The 13,971-nt window shown below is 27.1% G+C and overlaps 1 protein-coding gene across 2 annotated transcripts; it reads left to right on the top strand.

Moving 5' to 3' along the window:
* Nucleotides 1-2,484: 2,484 nt before the first annotated feature.
* Nucleotides 2,485-13,856, top strand: Bma-tbc-17 (the record flags this gene model as incomplete). 2 transcript variants are annotated; one of them, XM_043078786.1, is made up of 17 exons in its annotated part: nt 2,485-2,497; nt 2,643-2,798; nt 7,180-7,286; nt 7,668-7,747; nt 7,891-8,068; nt 8,644-8,816; nt 8,904-9,073; nt 9,182-9,276; nt 9,458-9,620; nt 9,873-9,997; nt 10,168-10,315; nt 10,498-10,908; nt 11,221-11,384; nt 11,752-11,993; nt 12,245-12,518; nt 12,867-12,982; nt 13,577-13,856. In XM_043078786.1, 17 exons carry the CDS (start codon nt 2,485-2,487, stop codon nt 13,854-13,856), a joined length of 2,895 nt encoding a protein of 964 aa, XP_042934720.1. The 2 variants fall into 2 exon arrangements, with proteins under 2 accessions (XP_042934720.1, XP_042934721.1); XM_043078787.1 differs by lacking the exon at nt 2,485-2,497 and having other exon boundaries at nt 2,702-2,798.
* Between the last annotated feature and the right edge of the window lie 115 nt (nt 13,857-13,971).

Here is a 13,971-nt window from a genome sequence, read left to right as displayed (position 1 = left end):
GAATTATTATTTTAAGATTTCTAGAATATATTGTTATGTACAATTTAATTCTAATTAAATTTTTTAATTGAAAAAAGGAATCAAATTTCATTTTGTTAGCAAATGTATAGATGGTTAAATTGTCATTGAAATGAAATGAAGAACTGAGTATGAAATAATGAATTTGTATATTTAATAATTGTATATTAAATAGTATACTCATTTCATATTAGTTTACAACTGTTAAAGTGAAACAATTATCATTTGTTTATTACTGGACATATTATTTCATCATTTTTGTCAACTTATTATCTATATATCTTTCTTGGAAACTCTTCCGTTTCTCTTTCACATTTATTTACTTTGCTTATTAGTAATTTCTATCAATAAACATTAATGAAAAATTATGGTTTTGCATATTCACTTAGTTTTACATTTAGTATGCGATCCATTTCATTTCACAGCAGTTTACACTTATTGAAGTATAACAGTTATTAGTTTATATTCACTTATCATGCAATCATTTTACTCATAAATTAAGTAACTTTTAGATATTTTATCATTAAAATACTTTTTTTCTTATATTTTCTTGAAAATCAAATGAATTTGATGTTTTAATAAATGTTATTATTTGATAATGGTTGTTTGTAACTAATTGCAATTAATTAGTTGTGAATTAGTTCAAGGTTCCATCGTAAAAGATATATGCGAAATAATTCATTAAGTTTCGAAGTTATCAAATGAATATCAATAATTTAATTGAATTCATATAAAATGCTGAAGATAGTAGCGAATGACAGAGAAAAGAAAGTGGGACACAATACCAGTCATTACTTATTCAGTGTCAACCGGTTTTTGTCACTAAGACGGAATAGGAAGGTGACAGGATTGCTTTATGCTGTCATTGTTATTATCTTTTCATTTTTCTGTATTTCACAACCATTAGATTACAATAATGTGTCGTTATATTCAAAATTCTCAAGAAAGACATTGTATTGCATTTGTCACTAACTTATCACTTAGTTAATTAGGTGAGTCATTCTGTTAATGAAATTCATAAAGTCTTATACATCATTTGATCTTACGACCAACTGATAGTACCAGAAAAAAAAAAAAAATTAGAAGGGAATTTAGAAAAAGTATAACAAAAAGGAAAAAAAGGATTCAGATGTCATATATATGAGAGAGAGAAAGAAAAAGAACGAATGATATTTGGCTTTGAATTTCTTTTCAAACACTATGTCAATTTTTAAATTGGAATTTTTGATTTTATTTTAATTTTATTTTATCAATTTTTCTATTCGCATGTTTTTTCTCTGTTTTTCTTCTCTTTTCCTATCTCTTTCTTTTAATTTAAAATATTATAATTTTAAATAATAATTTGCAGATCTAAATTTATTTAAAAAAGGAAAAAACTTTTTGCATATTAGGTATAAATTTATTTACTTGTTTTCTACTTCTAAAAAATTGGCAGTGATCCATTACAATCATCAGTAATGATAGAATGAGAGGATGAAGTTGGTGGCTTTTCTCAAGACTGCTAAAGCATTGTGCATAAATAACTAAATGGCAAAATGATGAGATATATTGATTGTGAGTGCTATTTATGGTGTGACCATAAATGACAACCTTCTTTATTTTGTTTATAACTATGAAAAGAACGAAATGAAAAAATAAAAAAAGATTAAAAAAATGAAATTGATGTTTTGTTAGTAATGTTTATACATTTTATGTAAAATATTGTTCATTTGTAATACTTTGTTATTTTAAAAGATAAGTAACATATACATCATTTATATGTCTTATGCATATGTTATTAATGCATATGTAATGAATTTAAATGAGATAAATTGGAAATAAACATAAGATTTCACCTATCATTTTATCATTTTGATTATTTTGAATAAAATTTTTTTTTTTTTAAAAAAAGGAAGAAAGAAAAAGAGAAAATTATATGTTATAAATTATTCAATTATAATGTTGTAACAAATTTTGTTGTACAAAAATTAATTACATGTTTTATCTTTTTTTAAATAAAATTTTTCTTTTTTTTCGTTACGAAAATTTGATAAATTAAAAAATTTATGCAAAAATTTTCAAATTTTCATATAATTTTTAGATAATGTTGACATTAAGTTTCTATTTGTTAACTACTTGGGAATATTCATTTTCATGTGTAATTTATTCTGTTTCTTGAGAATTTTGTTCAGTTTATAGTTATTGATTCATATTTCATGTATTTTGCGAAGTACGTTTATTTATTTGTTATATTTTGAAACTGCGTTTGATTTATTAAAAAAGGAACATTATCTACAAAAAATCGTTAAAATATTATTGATCATTAATATTTTCTTATATATGCTAATTTGATCTAACCAAGGATTATGCATATTTTATGTTAGAATATTCTAGATGAAACAATTCATTGATTTCTTTTTTTTTTCAGGGAATGTTCTAAATGTTGAATAATTTACAATTGTTGGTAACTAGTTAAGGACAGCTTGTATGTCCGACACAAGTGAGTAGGACTATTTCAATGATTTCAAAAGCGTAGCATAAAACAAATGGTCGTAATTATAATGGAAATCGCTATTTCATACAATCTCCACCATCATTATCGTTATCATTATCATCGGGATTAAGTGCTATTTTTACTGTTGCAGTTACTACTACTATTATTACTACTAGTGCTGCTGCCATTACTACTATTCCTTCCAACTGTATGCATTTGATGGATTTACGAGAAAGTGATATTTTGGATAACAGTGTGGATACGGAAGAAGATGCCAGAATCGAAAGACATATGGAGGAACATTTTGGTATATTTTTATGTTGTGAAATTAACTTTTAAAAAACCGTAATATATTTTAAGTATTTTTTGGGCGAATTAAATCTATTTTTATTGGTTATCAGTTATGCTCATTTTTTATATTTAATTTGTTTATCATCAATTAATGATGAATAATGACCGATTAAATCTTTTTATATTTATTACTGTCCTTTTCTTTTTTTTAAATCATCGAGTAAAGTATGTTTGCATGGAAGAATTAATGCTAAAACTAATTCTATAGGGAAATAGGAATTGTTTAATCATTGAAGGATAATTTTTGATTGCAACTTTTTTTTTTTTTCTAGTGAACGTTTTAAAAAAATAATTAGGATTTTTTGTTTTCTAGAATAAAATTGTTTAAATTTTCATTTTTTCTGTCATGAATTTGCGAAAAATGTTTTACTTATATTCTTTACTTTACTGTTGGAAATTTGCTCACGTCGTATCACTAATAAAATATAATCATTTAAGTAGCAAAGAATGTAAATGTTAATTGTGTCGAATAAAACTGCAGAATATAATTTCTATTCTTTCAAGTTTTTCGACATACCATTCTTTTTTATTTTGTGCTAATTTTGAATCTTTTGTAAAAAACGGATGAAATATTCTCACTCGTTTACAGTGTCTTTTTTTTTTTGCAGTAGTTAAAATTTGCTTTGATATCCATATTTTATTGTTAGGGAAATATCTATTGATTAAAGGTTTTGGCTTACTCATATTGTCTTTCGTAATATTTATTTTCTTTTTAGATTTTTTTCTTCATTCTTGTTTTGCAAATAAAACTTTTAAAACAGAAAAGAAAAAGATTGGAATTTGAAATGTTCTGTGGAACTTTGCAAAAACATTTTATAGTTGCATGAACTTTTATATTGTATGCATGTGTGTTTTTGTCTGCTATTATAACAATGCAATTTTGAACATTTGTTGGTCAAAAAAAAGAAAGAAATGAAAGGAATGAGATGTCATCAATTACACCAACTATAAATTTTATTTTTTCAGAATAAAAATTCCGAAAATTTTATAATTTTTATCTTACTATATTAGTTTATCAGTTTATTTATTTTTTTTTAGACACATGTTACAGCTGTCTTTTCTTTTTCTTTTTTTTTATTTTTTGATTCTCACTGTTTCAATTTTTTTCACAATTTTTTTTCACAATTTTTTTTACAACAATTTTTTAAAAAAAATTCATAGTGATACACAACTTATCATTAATGTACTTCCGTCTCTCTCTCTCTTCATTCAACAAATAATTTAGCTTGTCTCTTTATATATCAGCTAAATAATAAATATTACTTTCATTCTTCTCATCTACTATCTAAAATATTAAACAAAAAAATAAATCAAAAAAAAAAAAAAAAATGAAAAAAAAGTAGGGGAAATAGTTTACTCTGATATAGAAGCGTAACATATGAATAAATTGTGAAAAATGAGTTAAACGGATCGAAGCATTGTTTAATTTTTGATTTTTTATGCTTGTCATTTTTTTAGTTTCTGTTCTATTTCATTTCAGTTTTTATTTGAATAATATAAATATTGATTTGAATAGAAGAAAAGTAGAAAGAATAATTTGAAATGAAACATGAACTTTATTCATTACTCAAAACATTATATCAGACATTAAATAGTATAAAATAATATATATTGCGGATTGTCTTAAGCATACACTGCTTAATATAAGATTTTTTTTCTAATTGTTGCAATTGTCAATATAATTAGAAATGGAATAATAAGTTTATTAGTGGGAATTGTCATGATGATATATTAGTGTGAAGTGTGTAGTTTTAAATGTAGGCTGTTTATTTGAGCATTTTTTAAAAAAAAAAAAAAATTTAATTTTATCAGAAGTTTACTTATCGATGTCTTCTGCAAATAAAATCATCTTAGAATTAAGTCAAATATATTTTTCCCTTTTTATTTACAGAATTATTGATTGATTTATAATATTTCTCTTCAGTGGATTAAATTTTAAATGTTTTACTAATTTTTTGATAGATTAAGAAAAAATAAAGTCCCATTCGTTAAAATTGAAATCTAAATTCATCCTTTGTAACTTTTTATTTTGTTACATTAATAATTTCTTGTATTTTAATTTTACATTAAATGCGGCTAAATTTGTTTAAATATTTAATTATGAGGTATAGTAAAATCAAGGAATTGAATACTTTAACTATTTTTTTGATGTTTTTCTTTAAAAAAAAAAATAACTAAATGAACTTAAAGATTATCAACTTCTTCCAGTCTGATGTCTTTTTTTTGAATTTTTTTTCCCTTACTTTTTTTGTATTCGTCTCGTCTCTCCTCTTCCTTCCTTTTTATTCTATAACATTAATGTGAGAGAATCATTGAGAACGGAAGCTGACCAAAGTTATTTTATTTGAATTATTGAGCAAAATAGGAGTAACAAACTTTACTTTTTATAATTTATTTTATAGATACAAGATGATTTCGTGCGAAAGTTCACATTAATATCAGTTCATGAACATTGCATAATTTCCTATAAAATAACTTAAAAAAGTATGGAAAATAAAGAAATCAGTTGATAGATGTTGTTATGAAAACATAATTCAATAATTCTGGGAATTAAATTACACTCAACAGAGACATCTTTTCTTCTTTTTTGTATGATAATTTATCTTGTTTGTGTGCAAAAGAAATTATTTTTAATACCAAATATGTTATTGTATATCTCGAATTATATCATATTATTTTCATCAGCCAGTAATTAGAAGTATTTTATGATTATGACCAATGGTGTGATCATAATTACCATGAAAATATTTTCATGATGGGGTAGTATTTTATCAGTTTTTTGTTGCATTATGTGAATAATTGAAGAAATATTTTGGTTATACGAAATACTATATTAAATGATTTATGCTATATTTCTGCATATTTTCAAGAAGTATCGCCATCAATAAGAATTTTTTTTATATTGCAACAGACTTTCTTTTGTACTTTCTTTTTTACTTAACATATATGTTTCAACTTTAGAAAACAATTCTTGAAAAAAATCATGATATTCTTCTCTGGAAATTATCTTGACTTTGCATTAGCGAATGTAGTCAGTGAAATTATCAACAAAAATCTTTTGTAAGATTAACAACAATCGGTTAAAGGAATGAATGAATCGACGATAGTTTATATGATGTCATAAAAATTTTTGCTCCATTTTCAAGTTTAGATATACGAAATTTTGTCCCTTTTTATTGTTGTATTCTATAGAATCTATTTTATATGATAAAATTTCATGCAACTGCCAAATTTTTTAATTTCATGTTATTTAAATTTTCAACATTTTATTTTACTCTGTCCATTTATCATTTGCTAAATTTATCAACATCAGTCACATCATAAATATACTATTTGTTGTTTGGATGTATATTGTGAGTTATCTTAGTGTTATTGTAATTAATACAAGAAATTTTATTGCTATGTTTACTTCCTGTTTCATATTGATCAAATCATTCAAAAATTATTGTATGGACGAGAAGGTACTGAGAGGTTTTCTACAACTTAATTACGTGATTATTTGGATGTGTACATGAAATTGTTTATGGTAAATGATTTCATTAGGAAAATGTTTATAACGAATCATACAGGTAATAATGGTAATAACAATAATAAATAATAAGGATAGTGGTAATAATCAATATTAATAATAATAAAAAAGTAAATAATAATGTTAAGAATCTTAACGATTGCTTTGATTATTTCGAAAATTTCGATTTCTGTTCAACTCTTTCAGAATCTAAATGTAGAATTAAGGTTTGGACATTAACTTCATTAGTTTTTCTTGCTTATTTTTTCATCTTTTCTTGAATATTGAACGCGTGAAGTTGGAAACTTTAAGTTTTCATACTATTAGAAATGTTCGTAAGCTTGTTTCTCATGTTGTTTCTGTTTCTTTTTGATGAATATTTTATTGAAAAGCTTTCGTCGAGAAAGCAAATATTTTTTTTACACTTCGTTAAATTAATTCTTATATTGAGTGTGAAAAACAGTGAAAAAAAAAATGAGTATGGAGAATGTAATAAAATGCAATAGTAATTTGTGAAATTTAATCATATTTTCACTCCGTAATAATGAAAGAAAAATGTACTAATACTGCTGTACTATTAAAATCTGCCATAACTTTGTGTTTAAGAATGAAGATATTTTGAGCGACAGTACGAAGTAATGATTTTGAATGATATTAATTTCATTGTTTCAAAGTGTTTTTTTCTCCTTTTATTTTTATTTTTAAATTTCATAAAAAATATTTCTTGAAAGTTTTTGCAATAAAGGATAATAAGATAAGGTGATGTAAGAAAGAAAAAATTTTTCAACCTCTTAATTTTGTTGGAGTGTTCCTTTTTTTCCTTTTTTAGAAGCAATAAATGATGAAACGGAAGCGACATCAAGTGATGAATCCGATGATGATCCAGAATTTCGAGAATTGGAAGAACGCTCGCAAATTGTTGAAAAATATGAAAGAGTACTTTGTTTGTTATGATCAAATGAATATTAGAGCAAACCGCTTCGATTATTTAATTTTTACTTATAACTAAATGAAATGAATAGATTATTTGCTGTAATATTTCTTCTTATAATTCCTGGACAGATCTAAGACTGTTTTGTTTCATTTATCTGTTTATTAGTTATTAGTATTTTGCATTTATCTGATTTTAGTCTGACAGTACAAGGTTTTTAAACATTTTGAAAATTTCTAAAAAACCTAAAAATTTAAAAATAGATCTTTGCTACATTATAGTTTTTTTGGTAGTTGACATTGCAATAATTTAGTGTGATCCACCAAAACTTTCATTTTTTTAGCATAATAATGAGTGCGGAAATGATAGCGATAAGTTTTTTTCAGGGGCCTGAACAAGAAGTGGAAGAATGGGAAAATCCTGATCTCGAATTATATAAAGTTACTGATAGATATGGGTTTATGCAGTATGCATTTCTCTAATTTGATTTTTTTCGACTTAATATTGCTGTTTAATTCAGTGTTTTCGACAATTACCTGATGAAAAATATTTGCTTTGATAACATTTTTTTTATATTTGCTTGTATAAATTATTGAATCTTCTTTTTAGCAAAGATGCTCATGAAATCAGTGTGCAACAGTTAGCAGAAAAGAAACGAATGACAAAAGAAGTTTCACGTGAGCAGAAATGGCTACGGATGATGTCAAGATGGAATGATAGAAGGGGTGCCAATGATAAGTTGAAAAAACGCCTTTGGAAAGGTGTTCCTGAAAAATTCAGGTCGTTGGTAAGCTTTTTGTAATTTTGTACGTTTAAATTCATAGAACTTGTTTTGTGGGTCATAAAGATACGTGTATCATAGTTATCTGTCTGTCGTAAGCTTAGCATCTCGGATAAATCTCACCGTTTGAGTGTAAAAATATCAGATATAGGAATATATGTTTAGAAAGTATCACTAAAATTTGTTGTCTCAAACTGAAAAGTAAAGCATATAAATTTACTACTCAAAAATTGATAAATCAAATTTCTGTTTGGCGTTAGAATTTAAGTACAATGTTATCACTGTTAAGTGTAGTGGAAGCATAAAATTTTTCTTTTGATAATTCTTTGAATACAGCGAATAACTATAGTCGCTTGAAGATGATAGAAATACAATGGTTAGTAGAAAGTCAAAGAGTGATATTTATTATGGAATTTTATCTTTTCCTTCTCAAGATTTATTTCTTATCTACTAAACAGCTTTAAGCAGAAAAATCAGTTAGTTAATCGAAGGTACTGAACGGTATATCAGTGCTTTCACTGGTATAGTTTATTTGGTTTTATCGCCTGTTTGTTAACTGAATTATTGATATGAATTGGCAGGTATGGACGAGGTTACTTGAAATTAATCGTTATCGACAGGAACAAAAAAATAATGTTTATCGCGAATTATTGATGCGTGCACGGCTTATTTCAAAAGATATCAAACAAATAGATCTAGATATTAATCGGACATATAGAGATCATTTGGCATTTCGCCGCAGATACGATGTAAAGTGAGAATTTTTATATTTATTTAATTGAATTTTGAATTATTGAGTCACTGAAGTATGATATTTACGAATGGTTTTCATCGTTTTCAGACAGCAATCTCTATTCAATGTATTATCTGCATATGCTATGTATAATACGGAAGTAGGTTATTGTCAAGGAATGAGCCAAATAGCAGCGCTTTTCCTAATGTATATGGATGAGGAGGATGCATTTTGGTGCTTGCATGCATTACTTGTTGATAAAAAGCATTCAATGCATGGTAAGATTGATTGTGTATTTAAAGCTATTGCACAAAACTGAACACTATTCAGTCGATCAAATTTAAATCTTGAAATTTCAATGAAGCAAAGTGATCAATAACTTGCAGGATTTTTTGTTCCCGGTTTTCCGAAATTGGTTCGCTTTCAAACACATTATGAAAAAATATTACAAAAATATCTTCCACGTTTAAAAAAGCATTTAGTTAGTTTTCTTTTACCAATTAATTTCCTTTAGCACTATAAATTTGAATTTAAAAAAAAGAAATTCCGATGTGATAGTTTCATGTATTTATCCTCATTTGGTTAGGCTTGGTTAATGTAATATTCCTTTTTCAGTTTGTACTCTTTCTCTCTAAGCTCATCTACTGTTTCTTTTTGTGCAGGATAAAGCTGGTATTCCATCAATTTATGTTACAAAATGGTGGTTTGGCTGTTTCCTAGATCGGGTTCCATTTCCATTAGCATTACGATTATGGGATGTTTTCCTTTTGGAAGGAGACGTGATATTAATTGCAATGGCATACAACATTATGAGAATGCATGAAAGTAAGTGCAGTTATTTAACTCCTTTATATTTTTAGTTTTTTTTTTTTTGTTAGCCTCTCTATACTACTTACAACAAAAAAAAGAAACGTTAGACTTGGCCTAACTGTACTGAATACCATCCTTTATCAAACGTTGCTTGATATTCTTAATATTTGTTTTACATATCTGCCTTTATTATTATTAAATGAAATATTTGAAATCTGGAATTGAAATAGTTTATCATGTTTAGCAGAATCCTATGACTCATTCCAGAAACGATGCGAAAATTACAAATGGAGAATTTTATGGAATATATTCAAACTGTTATTGCTCAGGATTTTGGTTTCTCTGATGAAGAAACAATGAAATCATTACAAGACTGTCTCAGAAAATTGCATGTTTGTTTTTTATCTTAAAATTTCGTAGAAATTTGAATTGCTGAATGTTTTTACATCTCATATAATTGTTTATGAATTTTGTATTTTTTTTTTTTTTTTTAATTAAAATGGAAACATTAAAACGAATTGTATTTGATGAGGTTTATGATATAAAATCTTCAGTATTTCAGAACGATCGGATGCTGCTACCAGCATCACCAAAAGCTGGTGATGCACCTGAAACACCAACGAAACCGTTTGGACCTATCCTTAGTCGTTCAATGATTGATATTCGTTTGGATATTGCTGAAATACAGAGCCGTTGCTCACGTGCTAACTGTAAGTTATAATACTAGGTAAAGTAATGAGATTATTAACTAAGTTTTTACGTTAGATGAAACGTGGAATGACTTTCGAATTGCAAGTAAAATTTCCAACGTAATCTTTTAATTTGCTAAAGCGTAGTCTTTGTTTATTTCTGGTTGAGCTCATTCAAATTTTGCATTCAAACTTTTCTTTAGCCGTTGCTGGACGATCACCGATTGGAGTACGTCGACAACGGTTGCCACCATCTCCAACACCTCTCTCAAAATACAAATTGTCGCAGTTACCACCTCGACGTATGGAACCTACTGTGCCGGAAAATTCGCAATCAAGTATCTCTTCAACAAGTACTGTGAAAGATACGAATTCAAGAGAACAGCAACATACAACAAAAGTTCTTACTGATACAACAAACAACACAAACCTGCCGGAAAGTCGAGAAGATTTCTCACAATTGTTTCAACAACAAAACCCAATGCTTGCAAAACGAATTGAAGTGAAAACAACGCGACCACTAACTGTTCAGGAAGTACAGCACGATATACGGATGAATGAAAGAAACCCGTCACCATTTCATGTATCATCCTTATCGCATGCAAATAATGAAGGTAGTAATTTTCATTCACTGATCTGTTAAAGCAGTACAATAGCTTTTTATTGCAGTATATATGGTAAATTAATATATACTAGTGTTATTTGCTGTTTAAATTACTGCATCTCATTTACGGACTAATAGTATATCAAATTTAACTGTTCTTTAGTTGTTATGTTTCTGAGAATAGTAATTTATATGTGTTTGTTTAAAACATTGGGATTTTGTAATCCTTCTTTGAAATTCTACCCAATATTTTATGTTTCCATTTGTTATTTCCTATGAAATTATTCATGTTCACTTTCATTTTTAAATTTTGCATTTTCAGAGGTGTATGAATCTAGAAGGCAGCTGCAACTGCAGCCGCAACAACAGCAAAGGCAGTTGAATAAGAGACCGACAACGTTGCCAACAGGACAGCAAATGCGACAGTCAAATTTCTGTAATGCAGCAGTGACAGCACGATATTTTGCAACAGTGGGAAAACAAGAAGTTAGAAGAATTATTTAAGAAATTTAAGAAAAAAAGTATTCAAAAAAAATTTTTGAATTTGTCTAGATATAAAATTTCATGGTCAAACTGATTGGTGATAATATGTAGTTAGAGTTTGAATATTCTTTTTAATAGCTCTTAGATTTCCTTTTATTTCTTTAACATTTCTAATTTTTGTAGAATCCTATCTTCTACTTATTTTCGTTGTGTGTAAGCAGCAACTATAGAGCTATATCAAAAAATGAAGACTTTGAATAAATTTAAAACAAGCTAATAAAACTTTGCAAAATTTAGCCACTGGTCGAAGAAAATTGGTTTTAAATTTTAAAAACTCAAATTAAATTTTTTTTTAAATTAAAAATTTTAGTTATACCAGCTACCACCGAAAGAGCCACCTATTGATTATAATGATTCGTCTTTTTGTATTCAACCGGGACGTTCATCCGGCTCCATGCATCGAGTTACTTCAACAATTAACTCTCCTGTCCGTGTCAAGTCTTCATTCTTTCGTACTCCCGATAATTTCATTTCCTTAAAGCGAAATGAAGTTGCGCCTAATGATTATGCATCTAGATTTTTCGAATCAGACCATGTTATCTCTAAATTCAGGTTTTTATCGAATTCATTCTTGAAATTTAAATTCTGAATCATTAAGAATTGTTGAAGTATATCTTATATTTAGTCAGGTTTTACTGTTTTATTTTGTGTTTCAAATCATAGTTGAATGTAATCGAATCACTGTTGATACGTATTTAGCTCGTGTTGGTCGCCCTCAGTGATTTCTGTATTTTGATTTCTAATTTTACTTAATTCTAATTTATAAAATATTTTAATTATTACGTTTATTACTTTTATTGCAGAAGCCAATCTGATGATGATAATGATGAAACTTGTGAACCTATATTTCGGCGTACGCATCGTGGTAGCTTTTATGATAATGTACCGTCATCCACACCAAACAGTTGCAATTCCAGTGATTTATCGCAGATAAAATTGACCAATGATCAAGGACGTATCAATGGTGATAACATTTTTAAGGCTCACGATGGAAATAGTTCACTTGATAGACGATATAAATACAGTCCAAACAATTCAGTATTGGAGGAAAGTAAGCAAGAGCAACGGATTAATGAAGTGAGACTACTTTCTTAGTATGATGAAGTTAGGCACTTAACATTAGGGTCATAGTTTCATTTTATTATCGAACTGGGAATTTCGTAGTTAATGTTGAAATGGAAATCATAAAATTAACTCGAATTGAACATTCATTATAGCACATTTAATCTTAATACATATTCATTAGCCTAATAATTTGAAACAACTCGAATTTAGTTTTCTTTTTTTGTAAGGATTGATTGTTACAATGCTTTTTTCATGTTAATCTCAAGTTTATATATCTGCAGATTGCATGAGTGACTTGACTTGAAATAATCACGAGGGATGACTTGAAATTGGTCATTTTATTTTCGAAATCTTTTCTAGATCGAAACACGAGTACTTCAATTACCAAATAATGTTACTTGTGTGAGAGTTGGCGATACTATTGATAGCTCGTCATCATCACTTCCACAGCGGCGGTATTATAGTGTTCCAGTGAGGTATATCATTATTTATATTTACATTGTAATTATATGATTTTATATTTTGAAAAACAATTCCTGTAAATAATAAACAACAGATGTATTAATGATATTTAAGATCAAAAAATGTTATCCAAATAGAAGTATTTGTAGTAGCTATGTTGTTAGCTATTTGAAATTATTCGAAAAAGTAATTTTGCAATTTAAAATAGGTCTACATTATTCTAGCTGGATATGTCATAATATCTTTACTCATAATGGTATGAAGAGATGACATTCTGATTATTGCTGTCTTGATATCATTAAATAAAGAAAATAGAAAAGGAAAAGAGGATAGGAGAAAGACGTATAAATATGTATAACACTGCACAATTTAGAAGATAATAAGATATTTTTTTTTCTTTAATTCTTTACTTATGACTTGGAAAAAAAATCATGAAAAAGTTAGCTAATTTTAATATTGCAGTTACTGACGCTAAAAGATGAATGTTCTTCATTTTTCATATTTTAACAGTAGAAATTTTTGATCTTTGATCGTTTTTTTTTCTTATATACATATATCATTTTTTTTTTCTTTTATGTACCAATGATATATGTATATTTTAATTGTAGAAGAGAAATGTATGATACTCAGACAACAACCGGTCATCATAATTATGATAGTAATACCAGGGATTTACAATTTTATCACCATCGGCATTATCCATCGGACGCAATGAGTAGTGGATATTTGCGACACGATCAACAAGCGCATTTTCCAGCGAAATCCAGTCAGCTGGAAGCTGTTCATTATGATCGTAATGCTTATATCACTAATGACAGGCAGTCATCAGAACGACATTCTCTGCGTGTTCGACCTAATCGATATCAGTACTATGCTGATAAAGATTAATCTATTTTTCTTTTTTTCTGAAATGCATTAATATATTGTAAATAATAAAAATACTTCTACTGTGAAGTGAATTACAGAAGCATAGCATAATTTGTTTTGTTAGATATACTATAAA

The sequence above is a fragment of the Brugia malayi genome (assembly GCF_000002995.4).
Source record: "Brugia malayi strain FR3 genome assembly, contig: Bm_v4_Chr2_contig_001, whole genome shotgun sequence".
In the NCBI taxonomy this organism is placed as follows: domain Eukaryota; kingdom Metazoa; phylum Nematoda; class Chromadorea; order Rhabditida; family Onchocercidae; genus Brugia; species Brugia malayi.
This window is presented reverse-complemented; position numbering and strand designations above follow the sequence as displayed.